An 18,314-nucleotide genomic window follows, 5' to 3' on the forward strand; every position below is an offset into this window, starting at 1 on the left:
CACTGCGAGACTTAGTTCTCTGTTTGAGAACTACGACTCCCATCAGGCATCGGGGCACAAGTTTTTTTTTTTTTTTAAATCTCCGGAGAGCCACGTAGGCTGTCGCTCAAATGGGAGTGGCGTTAGGTAGATAGAATTACAGAGTTGGAAGGGACCTTGGAGGTCTTCTAGTCCAACCCCCTGCTTAGGCAGGAAACCCTACACCGCTTCAGACAAATGGTTAGCCAACCTAAATGCGACAAAATAAATAAATAAATAAACAAACAAACAAACAAATAAATACAAACAAACAAACAAACAAACAAAGAAAGAAACCTCTTCTTTAAAACTTCCAGTGTTGGAGCATTCGCAACTTCTGGAGGCCAGTTTTTCCACTGGTTACTTGTTCTTCTAACTGTCAGGAAATTTCTCCTTAGTTCTAAGGTGTTTGCTAAAATGAGTTATTGGGTTCTGTGATTTTATTTTTATTTTTTTTAAAAAGCTCCTTTTGTTTTAGACCTTCCAGTAAAAGATGTCTTGAGCTCCTTAATGACAGGCAGGTAAAAAACCCAACATTAGAAGCCACTTAGAACTAAGGAGAAATTTTCCTGACAGTGAGAACAATTAACCAGTGGAACAACTGGCCTCCAGAAGTTGTGAATGCTCCAACACTGGAAGTTTTTAAGAAGAGGTTTGTTTGTTTGTGTTTGTTTGTTTATTTAGTCGCATTTAGGTTGGCTAACCATTTGTCTGAAATGGTGTAGGGTTTCCTGCCTAAGCAGGGGGTTGGATTAGAAGACCTCCAAGTTCCCTTCCAATTCTGTTATTCTAGCTATTCTATATTTGAAGGGCTGCCACAGAAAGGAAGGGATCAAGCTATTTTCCACAGCCAGACAAGGAATAATGGATGGAAACTGAACAAGGAGAGATTCAACCTGGAAATACAGAGAAATTTTTGGACAGTGAGAGCAATCAACCAATGGAACAGACGTTGCCTTCGGAAGTTGTGGGAGCTTTCAAGAAGAGACTGGACTGCCATTTGTCAGAAATGGTGTAGGGTCTCCTGCTTGGGCAGGTGGGATGGACTAGATGACCTAGAAGGTCCCTTTCCAACTCTGTTAATCTGTAAATAAACAGAGCTATACAGTATTCACCAACATGGTCTACTTGGTTCCTGAATTACAGCAGCCCACCCATTTTCTGGCTTAAGGTATACTAAACAGTTATTTTAGCGACCATTCAAAAGTTACAGCAGCACTTTAAAAAAAAGCGACTTAGGACCATTTTATACATGACCGTTGGACCATCCCTGTGGTCACGGGATCAAAATTCTGGTGCTTGGCAAGGGATTCATATTTGTGATGGTTCCAGTGTCCAGGGGCCATGTGATTTTTCTTGGTGACCTGACAAGAAAGTCAATGGGGAAGCCAGATTCACTTAACAACCATGTGTTGTGCTCCGTTACCTGAGCCTGTGTCATCGGCAGGAGAGGACTCCGAGAGTGAAGGAGAGGAGTTGGCAAGGCCTCCCTCTCCAGGACCCTCCTCTCTGGCAATGCCTTCAGTGTCTGCCGAAGGGCAAGAGATAGGGCTGGGGCCAAGTACGTCCACGCAGCCACAGATGGACAGTGATGAGGGTAATGAGTCTTGGCTGGATCCACGCCAGCGTCGCAGAGATAAGCGCGCGCAACAGAAGAAAAGGCGTGCCCGAGATTAGGCTGAGTCACTGGACCACACCCCACAAGGTATAAAAGGGAGCGTGGTGGCCAGTCAAACCTTGTGACGAACAAAGCTGAAAGTTTCCACGCCATTCTGCATTGCCGGACTTTTGCTATAGACTTTGCTGGATTATCTCTGGACTTGATTGACTCTGTAATTATTGAGCTGTTTCTTTTGATGTACCAGAAGTGGGGAGAAGTTATCTCTCCTCTTCGTAAGTAATAAACTCTTGGCAGGCAGCCACTAGGTTGTTGCCAAGTTCCATTATCATAAGAAAAAGGATTTTGCCGGCTGGTTTGGTCTTTAACTCTTGAACGTCTGTTGGTGTGTGTGCGTGTGGGGCGGGGACAGAACACCATGTTACTAACTTAACTACAGTGATTCACTTAACAACCCTGACAAGAAAGGTCGTAAAATGGGTTAGGGTTAGGGTTAGGGTTAGGGTTAGAGATAAAACTGTCTCAGCAACAGAAGTATTGGGCTCAATTGTGGTCTTCAGTTGAGGACTACCTGTAAAAGTTATAAAAGTTATAAAATGATGAGTTGTAAATATATATGTTATAAAATACTGTGCATTCAATGTACACTACACTGAACAGTAGCGTGACCTAACAGGCTGAATTCACACCACATGCCAAGTATGTACACTGAACAATCACATAAAATTAAAATCTGTGTGATGCTTTGAAATCTAGAAATCACAAAGAAATAAAAGCTCCATGTCAGAGATCTGGGGCAGAGATGGGTTGACCCCGGTTCGTACCGGTTCTATAGAACCGGTAGTAAAACCGGCGGGAGGCTCTGCCCACTGACCCCAACGTCATCAAAATGCTTCTGCGCTTGCGCAGAAGAGCGCACGACCCCGCTCCGAACCAGTAGTTTTAGTTTAATTTTAGTTTTTATTTGATTTATATACCGCCCTACTCCCGAAGGACTCAGGGCGGTGAACAGGCACAAGATAAAACACATAGAATACAAAAATTTAAGAGCAGAAGTAAAATCGGATTAAATCAATTTAGCCCAAGACAAATTTAAAACCCCAGGTTAAGAACAAATTAAAATTTACATTAAAATTTACATTAAAAAGAGAATGGGAGAGGTTAGGCCAGACCAGCCTGGTGAAATAGAAAGGTCTTGAGAGCGCGGCGGAAGGTGCGTAGATCCGGGATCCTCCGTATCTCCGGGGGGAGCTCGTTCTAGATAGTAGGTGCCCCCACAGAAAAGGCTCTCCCCCTGGGGGTCGCCAGCTGACATTGTTTGGCCGACGGCACCCGGAGGAGTCCCTCTCTGTGAGAGCATACCGGCCGGTGGGAGGCTGTTTGCAACAGCAGGCGGTCCCGTAAATAACCAGGCCCTAAGCCATGGAGCGCTCTAAAGGTGGTAACCAAAACCTTGAAGTGCACCTATTCTCCAAAGCACCAGAAGGCAAGACAAGAAGCAACGGATGGAAACCAATCAAGGTGTCAGACTTCAATGCTATCTCAAAATAAATGAATTTCCAAACTGCCAATCTTTAAGGAAATCTTTTCTTTATTCGAGCACAGCAACCAGATCATGACTCGATGCAGACAAGACTGACCTTTTGCCCCCCAATCCCTCCCTCTCCGATCCCCAATTCTCTGCTTCTCATTGGCTATCTTCCAAGTCCCCCTCCTGACTTCTTGTCTCGTCATTTCACAGGAATGTCTCCCCCCTCCTCATTTCCACGACGACCGAGCTTCAAAGGGATTTAGCAGGCAAAAGTTCAGAGCTTATCTCTCCTCTCTATGCCAGCGCTGAGGCACTGACACAAGGAGAGAAGCAACCTAGAATTAAGGAGAAACTTCCTAACAGTGAGGACAATTAATCAGAGGAACTGCTTGCCTTCGGAAGTTGTGGATGCTCCAACACTGGAAATTTCCTGACACTTAGAAAAAGTAATCCCTGCAATAATTGCAAAATTGTGGGTGCTCATATCACTGGAGGTTTTTAAGAAGAGACAGGACAACCATTTTGTCTGAAATGGTATAGGGCAGGGCTTTCAAACTTGTGGCCCCGCAGGCCGGATGCGTCTCATGCTGGCCACGCCCGGTTTAGCGAAGGGGGAAAAAGTCTCAATACATCATGTGATGCTGCTGTGACATGAGTTTGACACCTCTGGTATAGGGTTTCCTGCCTGAAAAGGGCGCTGACTAGAAGACCTCCAAGTTCCTTTTCAACTTTTTTATTCTGTTAAGCATTGCCACCTTACTAAAGGTTCAAAGAGCCTCGGTGGTGCAGCGGACTAAAGTGCTGTTAAGTGCTAGCACTTAGCTGCCAGCTGCCTGCCATTAGTGCGAGTTCAAATCTCACCAGGCTCAAGGTTGACTCAGCCTTCCATCCTTTCAAGGTAGGTAAATTGAGGACCCGGATTGTGGGGGCAATAAACTGACATTGTATAGAACAAAACCGCTTAGCGGGGGGGCGGGGCGCGAAAGCCCTACTAAGCAGGTATATACAAAAAAGTATGCAGGCTATTGCTATAATGCATTGTAAGCCGCCCTGAGTCTACGGAAAAGGGCGGCATATAAATTGGACTAATAAATAATAAATAAATACCACTTGCAGGTGTTTCTCTCAAGAGACTAATCCAGGATCAAAGTCTGATAGTTTACCGAGCTAATGTGAATAAGGTAAATAAAACAGGAATCATACAGAGTCAGCTACATGGATTCTAAAGGACCCTCTCTATTCACATTATTATAAGGGGAAAAAAACGTGCTTAGCCCCATGAACTCTAAACAACCCTCTCTACTGTAAGAAAGAAATGTGCTGGTTTGGAAGAACAATATTTGTTTGGAAGATTAAACTAAGTCAGATAAATTACATCCTGGATAATATATATATCTTCTGAAGGGACCTAGTTGTCAAGGACATCCTGGGCAATATATATATATCTTCTGAAGGGGCCTCGTTGTCAAGGATGTAAGGACATCCATATGGAACCAAGGAAGACATAAATCTATGCATCAGCAATCACAGAACTAATAAAGGATGTTTAGCTACGATAATCTTATGAACTAGAAAATAATATAGGAATTCAGTAATTAGGAAATGTCAATTATCTTATAATGGATGTATGTTAACCATATATGGAAAACTGCTGTGCCAGCAAAGTCCTTTGTCTTGGATATGTATAAAAGCAGTCCTACCAGGGCTCTTTCTTTGTTCAGATAGCAAGAACCAATCTGCCTCTGAACCTTGCGCAATAAAAACTGTCTCTGGCTGACCCAGGAATGTTGTTTGGTCCCATCATTCCATATCAGAGCCATGCTCCTGTTTGCAATTTGGCAGAGATCTGTTCCATACAGCAATCCATCCGATCTTAACTGAAACTAACCATGTAGAGTTTGGACTGGAACACGTTTCGAAAAGGACCAGGAGGTTATGGTCATCTTTATGAAAGCATCCTCACCATGACTGAAGTGAGGGTGTCTCATTCCTTGGTTTGTAAGTGGAATGGGCAGAATTTAATTTTTTTTTTTTTTTTTTTTGCACACCGAGCATGGCCTTTATCACCAGGCTAAGTGGACTTTTCTTTGAGCGCTGATAATCTGTCCTTCCACACAAACCAGCTTGTCAGTTTGAACCGAGAGATTATGATTTGCATAGGACCCCTTGAAGAAATCTCTGCTTTTCGTTATTGCAAATGATTTAACTTCATTTCTGGACTGAATGACAGTGTGTGTGGGGGGGGAAGTTCTCTGCTCAAAGAACGCTTATGTATCAGAGGACTCTTAAAGCAGAACTGTTTTTCTTCATGTAATAATATAAATACTTAATATAAATCTATATAAATACTTAATATAATACCAGGGCAATGCCTTGACTGCAGAGGTTGTGTCTGCTCCATCACTGGAGCATTTTAAGAAGAGATTAGCTATTTGTCTAAAATGGCATAGGGCAGTGATGAACCTTTTTGCCATCACGTGCCGGGGGGGAGGTTCGCACACACGCGTGCCCACACCCTTAATTCTATGCACCCCGCCCTGTGCATGCAACCCCCCTCCCCCCCTCCTGGCCTCTCTAGGAGTCTCTGAAGGCTTGGGACAGCAAAAAATGTCACTTCCTGTCCAACTGAGAGTTGGGAAACAGTCCGTTTCAGGCCTCCGGAGGGCCTCCGAGGGGGTGGGGAAGGCTGTTTTCGCCCTCCCCAGATGCACAGAGAGAATCTGGAACCAGGTGAGAAGAAAAATGGGCCTTCCCCACCCCACCGCCCCAGGCCCTCCAGAGGCAGGAAACAGCCTGTTTCCCTACTTCTGGTGTCCCAAAAGCCCCAAAAATCAGCTGAGCTGGCGTGCCCACTGATATGGCTATGTATGCCACCTGTGGCACGCGTGCCATAGGTTTGCCATCTTGGACATAGGGTCTCCTGCTTGAAAAGGGGGTTGGACTAGAAGACCTCTGGGTTCCTTTCTATTATTTTGTTCTGTTACTTTGTTATTTTCTATGTTCATGAATATCCATCCCATAAAGCCCAAAGAACGTACACAATGATGTAGAAGGTTGAACAGAGGTTTGGACTAGAAGACCTCCAAGGTCCCTTCCAATGCTAATACAGGTAGTCCTTGACTTACAATAGTTCATTTAGTGACCGTTCGAAGTTACAAGGGCACTGAAAAAAGTGACTTAGGACCATTTTTCACTTACGACCAGGTGTGGGATTCAGCCAGTTCAGGCAAACCGGATGCTAATTTTTCATCTGGTTTGCCGAGCCGATAGTTGCAAGGACTGGCTGGCCCCGCCCACCCCTCCCTGCCCCTCCCAGGAGTCTCCACGCGCCCCATTTTGGATGCCAGGTAAGTGCAGGCCTGCGCGGAGGCTCTGGGAGGGCGAAAAATGGGCCTCCTGGAAGTCTGGAAACAGGCCCATTTCCGGCTTCCGGAGTGCCTCTGGAGCCTGGGTGAGGCTATTTTCACCTTCCCGGAGGCTCAAGGAAAGTCTCCAGAGCTTGAGGAGGGCAAAAACACACACACACACACACACCCGCCGTAGTGCGGGAGGCTGAGTAGGCCACACCCACCATGGCCACGCCCACCCAACAACCGGGCAGAGAACCAGTTGCTAAATTTTTTTAATCCCACCCCTGCTTATGACCATTGCAGCATCCCCATGGCTACGAGATTTACATTTGGATGCTTGGCAACTGGTTCATATTTATGACGGTTGCAATTTCCCGGGGTCACGTGATCACCTTTTGTGAGCTTTTCACAAGCAAATTCAGTATCCAGGAAGCCAGATTCACCTAACAACCGTGTTACTAATTTGACAAGTGATTCACTTAACAAACATGGCAAGAAAAGTTGTAAAATGGAGGCAAGGCTCATTTCACAAATTTCTCACTTAGCAACATAAATTCTGGGCTCAACTGCGTCCATAATTTGAGGACTACCTGTATCCTATGTTCTAATATATTATTTCCTACTTTGGGGTTTTGTTGTTCTTTTTTTTTTTTAATTTAACTTTAATGGAAAGAATCCTGTAATATCAGCCTGGGTCTGGAGTCTAAAACTATTGCTCAGGTAGAGAACAGAAATATCAGCAGGGCTAAACAGCCACAATTCAGAACAAATTTAACCATTGGAGCCAGTGGTTGAATGTAAAATTTGTTACTACCAGTTCTGTGGGCGTGGCTTGGTGGTGGTGGGGTAATGTGACTGGGTGGGTGTGGCCGAACTTTTTTTTTTTTTTACTTTTAAAACCATTTTTTCTACAACCTCTTCAGCTGAAGAGGTTGTATAAAATGCTTTTAAAAGCCTCTGATGATCAGGCAACTCAGCTGGGATCGTCAGAGGCTTTTAAAAGCATTTTTTCTACAACCTCTTCGGCCAAAGAGGTTGTAGAAAAAATGGTTTTAAAAGCCTCTGACGATCCCAGCTGAGTTGCCTGATCATCAGAGGCTTTTTTTTTTTTAACTTTTAAAAGGATTTTTCGGCTGAAAAGGTTGTAAAAAAATTCTTTTAAAAGCCTCTGATGATCAGGCAACTCAGCTGGGATCGTCAGAGGCTTTTAAAAGCATTTTTTGGCCGAAGAAGTTGTAGAAAAAAATGCTTTGATTTTTTTTTCTAAAAGCCTCTGATGATTGCGCGGCTCAGCTAGGCATGGGGGGACGGGCAGGGATTTTTGCTACCGGTTCTCTGAACCACCCTCAGCCATCGTTACCGGATCGGGCGATCTGGTCCGAACCGGGACCATTTCACCCCTGATTGGATCTCCTGTAACTAAACTGCCAATCCAGAGTCACTCCTGATAGGCTGAAAACAGGAAACGGTGCTGCACTCTCAAATGGATTTTTCCACTTTCTTTTTTTCCTTTTTTTAATTCCGTCACACAGTTTTGAAGTCCACTTTGAAACAGTCAAGCGGAAAGTGCTTTTAATAGTAAAGACATCAACAGCAGCCCTCTCCCCGCTCCCTCCCCAACCCAAGTGACACAAACATACACACACACACACACGCACTAATCCAAGGCACTAATCTCCACCAAGCTCAATTAAGATGGGAGCGAGTTTGGAATTTCTCAGCCAAGCTAATTTGGATTTCGATCACGAGCTTGGGAAAGGATTGAATGACACCGCGTCGGAAGCGAGTTCGAATTTGTTTCTCGCTTCTCTCGCCTCCTGCCAGATTCCCAAAAACTTCCTTGGGATACAGGGTTTGTTTGGGTTTTTTTTCCGGTGTGTGTGCTTTGAATAGGATGACCTGCATTTGCTCGGGGTTCTTAGCAACTAATCGAGGGGGCCACCTCCGTTTTGTGAAAAAGGGAGACGAAGCTTGAGGAGATGCAACGCTAGCAAAAGCAAAGGCTTTTCCACAGTGATTGGATGGGATTGTGCTTCGGCAGGTGTACAATCTCTCTTTCCTTTTTCGACGCAACCCGAACGACTTTCCTCCAGATTCGAAAGAAGCAAGACGGAGAAAACAGTCTATGCCTGACCTTTTGTTTTCTTCTTTGGATGCTGGATTGGTAGGAAAAATAGAGTCCGTCTTTCTTTGATTACACCCAGGTACGTACCGGGGATAAATGCTCTTGTGGTACGATCCCAATCTTAGCTAGACTTTGTCCCAAGAGTTTTTCAAACTTTCCCCCCCCCAAGCTGTGGAATTGATTCAGTTTAAAATTATAAAATAAAATAAAATAAAATAAAATAAAATAAAATAAAATAAAATAAAATAAAATATAGGAAAATTCATGCAGCGCCCACGTCAGCTGACAAGCCCTATTCTTTCTCTAACCCAGGGGTCTCCAACCTTGGCAACTTTAAGACTTGTGGACTTCAACCAGTGGTGGGATTCAAATAATTTAACAACCGGTTCTTTGCCCTAATGACCAGCTGGGTAGGCGTGGCTCGGTGGTCATGTGACCATGTGGGCATGGTCAACTCAATGTCACTCACGTCGATGGGCGCTTCGCCTTAGCTGTTACAATGTAATAAGGGTTAACCAGAGAGGCAGTTTCTATAAGCAGGGCAATAAAGATTAGGCTAGAAACACCAGAATGTTTCCTTCCTGCCTTCCTTACAGGATTAGTCCTGTAAAGTGGGAAAAAACAAAAGAAGATATCTTCCAACAACTGGTTCTCTAAACTGCTTAGAAAGTTAACAACCAGTTCTCCCGAATAGGTGCGAACTGGCTGAATCCCACCACTGATTTCAACTCCCTTCAACTTCAACTTCAACTTCAACTTCAACTTCAACCAGCAAAGCTGGCTGAGGAACTCTGGGAGTTGAAGTGCACAAGTCTTAAAGTTGCCAAGGTTGGAGACCCCTGCTCTAACCAATGTTTCCCCATCTCAACAACTTTCAACTGTGAGGACTTCAATTCCCAGAATTCCCTGGCAAGCGAATTGTCACAAAGGTACTTGTTGTCTCCCTCCTCCCGGCAGGGGAATTCTGGGAGTTGAAGTCCACAAGTCTTAAAAGTTGCCAAGGTTGGAGACCCCCTGCTCTAACCAGTGTTTCTCCATCTCAACAACTTTCAGCTGTGAGGACTTCAATTCCCAGAATTCCCTGGCAGGCGAATTGTCCCAAAGGTACTTTCTTTCTTTATCCCCCCCCCGGGCAGGGGAATTCTGGGAGTTGAAGTCCACAAGTCTTAAAAGTTGCCAAGGTTGGAGACCCCCTGCTCTAACCAGTGTTTCTCCATCTCAACAACTTTCAGCTGTGAGGACTTCAATTCCCAGAATTCCCTGGCAGGTGAATTGTCCCAAAGGTACTTGCTTTCTTTATCCCCCCCTCCCCCAGCAAGGGAATTCTGGGAGTTGAAGTTCACACAACTCAAAGATGCTGAAGCCGAGAAACACTCCACTTTGGTTTAGTGACTGAAGGTGGGGTGGGGAGGAACCCTCTTCGCATTCTCCTTACAAAAATAAAAGGCTCAGTTGCTTGCAGGGAGGGTTTTTTTCTCCTCCAAATCATTTGTAGACAGATCTGTGTTTTCCCCCCCCCCTCCTTTGATTCCAAGGTACCCATTCGAGCTTTCGCAGAACCCTATTTGAAAAACCCTGCTCTCACCCAACACTGCAGGAAGGATGACACTTCCCTGTTCTCCCTGCAACCTTCTCAGAAGCATCCTTCTGGCGTGTTGGGAACAAATCTGTAAAACTGAGTGGATTGTCCCAAAGGATCTTTTTCCAAAAGGCAACTGGACTTTCTTGGGGGGCGGGGGGTGGGTGGGTTCCCCTTGGAAAGCATTTCGCTTCTCATCCAAGAAGCTTCTTCACAACTGTTTTGTTTTGTTCTGTTTGGAAAAAGCACCGTTGGGACAACCACGACCTGGATGATGGAGAAACTACATAGACAACTGGGTGGATTCTGCTCTGATTCTAAGAGGGTTTTCTGGGAATCCATGCTAGAGGGCCAAGTTTCAAGGGGTTCCCTGTGGAATGTGTAATTTCCGTAAACTTAGGAAGCTGTAGTTGGAATCCCCACCCCACCACTGAATCCAGAGAGCGACGCCTTCCAACCTGAAGATTCAATGAGCAAAGGCATCCTTCTTGGTATACTTCCTAGACCAGTGATGGCTAACCTTTTTGCCCTCGCGTGCCAAAAGTGGGGGGGGGAGTGTGGGGGGTCACGGGTGCGGGTGCCCACATCCATAATTTAATGTGCCCCGCCCTCTCGCGCATGTGCACGTGACCCCCCCCACTTCCCCCTGCTTTTGGCACGCAATGGCATGGTGGCCTCGGTAGGCCTGTTTTTCCCCCCTCCCTAGGCTCCAGAGGTTTCTAGGAGCCTGGGGAGGGCAAAAACAGCCTTCCCCATTCCCCCAGAGGCCTTCCGGAGTCTGAAAACAGCCAGTTTCCCAACTTCCGGAGGGACCGGAAGGCCTGAAAATCAGTTGGCATGCGCGCTGGAGCTGAACTAGGGCAACACTCGTGTGCTCAGCAATATGGCTCCACGTGCCACCTGTGGTATCCGTGCCATAGGTTCGCCATCACGGTCCTAGACCCATCTCCCCCTACACCCCCGCCCCCCCCCAACAGCAAAGCTGCAAAGCTGATCTAGAGAAGCGGAAGAAACATGGCATCAGGGCACTGCAAAGGATTGGCCAGGCCCCCTGAGTTAGCTGGAGATGAGAAGGAAAGCCAAAGAGGTTGCGTTGGAGATTCTCTGCGGATCCTCCGGAGGAAGGTGCTTGGTTAAGAGAAGGACGGGGCGCGTTTGCTCCTTCCTGACCTAAGAAAAGTTGTAGTCTTGGAAGGAAGGCAAGAGGTTCTGCTTCTCTTGGTCCTGGTGCTCAAAGAGAAGAATTTGTACCAACTGAAGATGTCCAGGCAGGGTTGCCAAGTGCTTCAAAGTCAGCAGGACTGTGCAGGTGGACAGCTGGATGGATGGATGGATGTACAGGAACTGCCAGAGATGCAACTTATTTCCTTCCTTCCTTCCTTTCCTTCCTTCCTTCTTCCCTCCCTCCCTCCCTATCTTGCTTCCTTCCTCCCTCCCTTTCACCTATCTTCCTCCCTCCCTTCCTTCCATCTTCCCTCCCTCCCTTTCTTTCTTGCTTGCTTCCTTCCTTCCTTCCTCCCTCCCTTCTACCTATCTTCCTTCCTTCCTTCCATCTTCCCTCCCTCCCTCCTATCTTGCTTCCTTCCTTCCTCCCTCCCTCCCTTCCTTCCATCTTCCCTCCCTCTCTATCTTGCTTCCTTCCTTCCTTCCACCTATTTTCCTTCCTTCCTTCCTTCCATCTTCCCTCCCTCCTATCTTGCTTCCTCCCTCCCTTCCACCTATCTTCCTTCCTTCCTTCCTTCCTTCCTTCCTTCCTTCCTTCCTTCCTTCCTTCCTTCCTTCCTTCCTTCCCTACCATACCTCACAATATCTCCCAGGGTTCATGAAAGAGCCTATCGGGCATTCAAAGTGCTCTATAAAGTCCCGGGAGTTGCTGAGAGTGCCGATGACCCGGAACTTGTCAGGGCTGTGGGGATCCGTCATCAGGCCCTCGTGGGAGCTCTCCGGGGTCCTCACAGAACACCACACCTGCATGGGAAGGAAGACGGTTAGCAGAGCGCTCATTATCCTGGACATAAACTGTTTCAACTCCTACCCTCAAAACGACGCTATAGAGCACTGCACACCAAAACAACTAGACACAAGAACAGTTTTTTCCCGAACGCCATCACTCTCTAAAAACAAATAATTCCCTCAACAGTGTCAAATTATTTACTAAGTCTGCACTACTATTAATCTTCTCATCGTTCCCATCACCCATCTCCTCCCACTTACGACTGTAGGCCTGTAATTTTGTTGCTTGTATGTTTACGATTTATATTGACATTGTTTCCTGATTGCTTATTTGTACCCTATGACTATCATTAAGTGTTGTACCTTATGATTCTTGATGAATGTATCTTTTCTTTTATGTACACTGAGAGCCTATGCACCACAGACAAATTCCTTGTGTGTCCAATCACACTTGGCCAATAAAGAATTCTATTCTATTCTATTCTATTCTATTCTATTCTATTCTATTCTATTCTATTCTGTTCTGTTCTGTTCTGTTCTGTTCTGTTCTGTTCTGTTCTGTTCTGTTCTGTTCTATTAAGCAGAGGAGGTCAAATGAGTTGCATTGCGTGCACTACGGGGTTGATTTGGTTAGACGTAGCCAAATTTCATCTAAGTTGATTTGGGGGTACAGATGGACAGGTAGTCCTCCACTTACAACAGCTCATTTAACGACCATTCTTAGTTACAACAGCAGTGGTGTTATTCAGCCGGTTCTATCTAGTTCGGGCGAACTGGTAGCGGCAGCTGCGGGAGGCTCCACCCATCTGCCCGGATGTCATCACATCCCATTTTTGATGCTCTGCACATTCACGGAAGGCTCTGAGCATGCCATCACGCGCGCCCACATTTGCGAACCGGCAGCAAAGGTAAGTGAATACCACCCTTGTACAACAGCAGCATCCCCATGGTCACATGATCAAAATTCAGGAGCTTGGCAACTGACTCATATTTATGACGGTTATGCAATGTGCCGGGGTCACGGGATCCCCTTTTTGCAACCTTCTGACAAGCCAAGTCCATGGGGAATCCAGGTTCACTTAACAACCGGCTTCCTATAACTTAACCTCTGCAGCGATTCACTTAACAAGTATGACAAGAAAGGTCATAAAATGGGGCAAAGCTCCCTTAACAACAGAAATTTTGGGCTCAACTGTGGTCGGGCGATGTGGTCGTAATTGTGGAAGGTGGAGAAAAAAAGGAGAAAAATAAGGAAAGGGTGATACTTGAACTTTACCCCTTAAGAGCCTTGGTAGTACAGTGGTCTAAGGCACCCTGTTATTAAGCTGGTTATTAAGACCAGCTGCCTGCAATTACCGCAGGTTCGAATCTCGCCAAGGCTCAAGGTTGACTCAGCCTTCCATCCTTTCTAAGGTAGGTAAATTGAGGACCCAGATTGTGGGGGCAATAAGCTGACTTTGTATAAATATACAAAAGGATGAAGGCTATTGCTGAGCACATTGTAAGCCGCCCTGAGTCTCCGGAGAAGGGCGGCATATAAATCAAATTTAAAAAAAAAAGTGAGGCTCAGTCCTAGAATTAAGCAATCTGTGGGAAAGACATTCAGGCAATTTACGGAGACCCCCTCTTTAATTACTCACTAAATAAATTAAATAAATTAAATCTAGTGTTGATTTTGTGCTTTGTTTTCAAGTAAAACTGCCACCTAACCCTTTTTGCTGGCAATAAGCCTGATTAATGAGACTCCATGTGAAACCTCTTTCCTTGGTCGTTGAGGGGCGGGATTGCTTCCTTACTCAGGAGATTTGTTGATCGTGGACAATTAAACATTTATTGGAAAACAAGGCAGTTTCTGCTTAGAGGGACTTCCAGAAAGCTGTGACATGTTTATTTTGTCATAAGGACCACTGGTGTCTTTTTTGTTTTTACTCGGTCACAGATGACAAAAAAAGCTGTAATTGTGGGTTGCTCGCCAAGCACTCAAAAGAGGCAGTCATAAGACCATGGGGGGGGGGAGGGGAGGGAGGGAGGGAGGGGCAGCCATCAGAACTTTGAAACAAGGTGGTAAATAGCATTTTCAGAATGCGTTGTAACTTTGGACAGTCGCTAACTGAACAGTCTTAAATTGAGGACTACCTGTATTTACCAGGGTGGCTGAAAAATTGATTGATTGATTGATTGATTCATTTATTTATTTAACTTTTCAGACTACAAGACGCTCTGGACTATAAGACACACATTAGCTTTACAGGAGGAAAACAAGAAAAAAAAATCTGCCTCCGTTCGCCGCAGCCCGTTTGCCATTGTCTGTTTGCCCCGCTGTGGACCATTTGCTGCCGGCCCTTTTGCTGGCACTGCCAGCCATTCGCCGCCGCCACGGGCCGTTCACTGCAGGCCATTCACCGCTGCCATGGGCCATTTGCTGCTGCCACAAATGGGTGGCGGTGGCAACAGGTGGCGGCAGCAATCCTGGCCGCCTAGAACAGCTGATTGGTGCCATACCAACTCTCCTCCCCCGCCGCAATATTTGCTCTATAAGACACACAGACATTTCCACCCACTTTGGGGGGGGGGGAAGGCGTCTTATAGTCCGAAAAATACGGTATTTATTCCTCACCTTTATTATTTTTACAACTAACTCAAGATGGCAAATATATCTAATATATTTTCCTCCTCCTATTATCCCTTCAACAACAACCCTGTGAGGTGAATTAGGCTGAGTGTGTGTGACCGGCTCAAAGTCACCCAGTTGATGTTCATGGCTAAAGCAGAACTAGAACTCCCAATTTCCTAGTCATTGGCCTGAAGTCACCTAGTTGATTTTCATGGCTAAAGCAGAACTAGAACTCCCAATTTCCTAGTCATTGGCCCAAAGTCACCCAGTTGATGTTCATGGCTAAAGCAGAACTAGAACTCCCAATTTCCTAGTCATTGGCCTGAAGTCACCTAGTTGATTTTCATGGCTAAAGCAGAACTAGAACTCCCAATTTCCTAGTCATTGGCCCAAAGTCACCCAGTTGATGTTCATGGCTAAAGCAGAACTAGAACTCCCAATTTCTTAGTCATTGGCCCAAAGTCACCCAGTTGATTTTCATGGCTAAAGCAGAACTAGAACTCCCAATTTCCTAGTCATTGGCCCGAAGTCACCCATCCGGCTTTCATGTCTAAGGAGGAACTAGAACTTGCAGTCTCCTGATTTCTAGCCTGGTAACTTCACAACTAGACCAAACTGATTCTCCTTATTTGATTTAATTTGATTTAATTTAATTAATTCAATTTATATGCCGCTCTTCTCCGAAGACTCAGGGCGGCTCACAATACATTTTAAAAAATCATTATAAAAAAACATTTAAAAATTAAAAACATTAAAAACATTAAAAACTCATTCACGCCATTCATGGCCGGATCTCGCCAGATCACAAGAGCGAGATCAACGGCCCCAGGCCTGCCGGAAAAGCCAGGTCTTCACCGCTTTTTGGAAGGCCAATAGGGTGGGGGTGGTCCAGACCTCAGGAAATAACTGGTTCCAGAGAGTTGGGGCAGCCACAGAGAAGGCCCACCCCCGCGGGCCCGCCAGGCCACCCCAACGATGCCCTTGAAGTGATGTCCCAGTGCCTGGAGGCTGTGCGGATCTGGATGGGGAGGAACAGGCTCAGGCTCAACCCTTCCAAGACTGAGTGGCTGTGGCTCCCGGCATCCCGATATAGTCAGTTGACTCCATCACTGACTATTGGGGCCGAGTCTTTGGCCCCCACTGAAAGGGCTCGCAATCTGGGAGTCCTCCTGGATAGGCAGCTGTCTTTGGAGGAACATCTGACGGCTGTAACTAGGGGGACCTTTTGTCAGGTTCGCCTGATTCGCCAGTTGCGGCCCTTTCTTGATCGGGATTCCTTGTGCACAGTCACTCACGCCCTCGTCACCTCTCGCCTTGACTACTGCAACACTCTCTACATGGGGCTCCCCTTGAAGAGCACCCGGAGGCTCCAGCTGGTCCAGAATGCAGCAGCGCGGGTAGTGATGGGAGCAACATGGCGCTCCCATGTAACACCGCTCCTGCGCGAGCTGCACTGGCTCCCGGTGGTCTTCCGGGTGCGCTTCAAGGTGTTGGTTATCACCTTTAAAGTGCTCCATGGCATAGGGCCTAGCTATCTCCGAGACCGCCTGCTGCTACCGACGACCTCCCATCGACCCGTGCGCTCCCACAGAGAGGGCCTCCTCAGGGTGCCATCAGCCAAACAATGTAGGCTGGTGGCCCCCAGGGGGAGAGCCTTCTCTGTGGGGGCTCCCACCCTCTGGAATCAGTTGCCCCCGGAGATAAGAAGAATCCAGGACCTCAATGCCTTCCGTCGTTCCCTGAAAACCCATCTTTTTCAGCAAGCCGGGTTGGCTTAAGAAGAAATTTTTAAATTCTTTTAATTAGTCTGTGATTCTTAACTTTCGGGCCAAAATTTATATATATTTTTAAATGTTTTAATATTTGTATTCTATGTTTTTTATCTTGGCTGTACACCGCCCTGAGTCCTCAGGGAGAAGGGCGGTATATAAATTGGAAATTAAATTAAATTAAATTAAATTGTTTAGCTGACGGGACCCGGAGGAGACCAACTCTGTGGGATCTTACCGGTCGCTGGGAGCTATGTGGTAGAAGGCAGTCTCGAAGATAACTTGGCCCTGAGCCATGTAGGGCTTTAAAGGTAATAACCAACACCTTGAATTGTGCCCGGAGACCAATAGGGAGCCAGTGCAGCTTGCGGAGAATTGGTGTAATGTGGGTGTATCTAGGTGCATCCACGACAGCTCTCGCGGCTGCGTTCTGGACCAACTGTAGCCTCCGAACACTTTTCAAGGGTAGCCCCATGTTGATATTGAGCTGCATTCAGCATTTGAACCCACTGACGCACATGTCAGCTAAATTCACTACCAAACCCATGAGTTACATCCCGTATGCAAGAATTACACAAAGTGCCCTTGTAAGAAAACATTCAAAGTGAGCTGAAGGGACCTTGTCCGATGACAGGGATAGGAATCAGAGAGGAACCCATGGCCCAATAATCCCAATTGTTTCTATTTGCTGACTATATCTCAGATTTAATATAGCTGTCACGCTGACCTAGTAAGAAGGGAAAAATAATAATAAGGTCATGTAGCATCAACAACATTCTGATGTCTGGCTGTAATTTACACCGTGTCTGCCTTCTTTGTCTTGCCTTGGCAAATATTGGGCCAAGGGTATATATATATTTTTTAATTTGATTTATATGCCGCCCTTCTCCGGAGACTCAGGGCGGCTTACAGTGCGTTAAGCAATAGCCTTCATACTTTTGTATATTTATACAAAGTCAGCTTATTGCCCCCACAAACTGGGTCCTCAATTTACCTACCTTAGAAAGGATGGAAGGCTGAGTCAACCTTGAGCCTGGCGAGATTTGATCTTACTTTTAATTGCAGACAGCTGGTGTTAAATTACAGTGCTTTAGTCTACAGAGCTATCCAGTCTCCTATATCAGCTCTGTCCTGCCTTTGCTCAAGCCACTGGGTGGCTCAGCGGCTAAGACACTGAGCTTGTCGATCAGGAAGGTCGGCAGTTTGGCGGTTCGAATCCCTAGTACAGGTCTCCTGCGTGAGCAGGGGGTTGGACTAGATGACCTCCAAGGTCCCTTCCAACTCTGTTACTGTTACAAGGCCGCCCAACAAACTGCCAATCCTTTGCTAGGAGTCCAGCGTTTTGTGTCTTAAGAAAGCTGTGTTGTGCCTTCAAAGAGATTTAGTAAACTAAGGAGAAATTTCCTGACAGTTAGAACAACTGATCCGTGGAACAACTTGCCTCCAGAAGTAAATGCTTCAACAGTGGAAGTTTTTAAGAAGAGAGTGGACAACCATTTGTCTGAAATGGTATAGGAGTTCCTGCCTGGGCAGATAGTTGGACTAGAAGACCTCCAAGGCAGTGGTGGGTTTCAAAAATTTTTACTACTGGTTCTGTGGGTGTGGCTTGGTGGGCGTGGCATGGCTTGGTGGGCATGGCAGGGGAAGGATACTGTAAAATCTCCATTCGCTCCCCACTCCAGGGGAAGGATACTGCAAAATCCCCATTTCCTCCCGATCAGCTGGGACTCAGGAGGCAGAGAATAGATGGGGGCGGG

General features: G+C 46.2%; 1 protein-coding gene across 1 annotated transcript in view; it reads right to left on the bottom strand.

The window, feature by feature from the left end:
* Window positions 1–11,972: 11,972 nt before the first annotated feature.
* The window catches only part of ECE2 (endothelin converting enzyme 2), an 84,792-nt gene continuing 78,450 nt past the window's right edge, over window positions 11,973–18,314 (bottom strand). Inside the window, exon 19 of the mRNA XM_060682871.2 lies at window positions 11,973–12,189. Within this exon, the coding sequence (XP_060538854.2) occupies window positions 12,013–12,189 (177 nt within the window). The 3' untranslated portion in view covers window positions 11,973–12,012. The remainder of the gene's footprint in view (window positions 12,190–18,314) is intronic.

The sequence above is a fragment of the Pantherophis guttatus genome, chromosome 6 (assembly GCF_059756535.1).
Source record: "Pantherophis guttatus breed Tessera chromosome 6, ASM5975653v1, whole genome shotgun sequence".
Lineage (NCBI taxonomy): Eukaryota > Metazoa > Chordata > Lepidosauria > Squamata > Colubridae > Pantherophis > Pantherophis guttatus.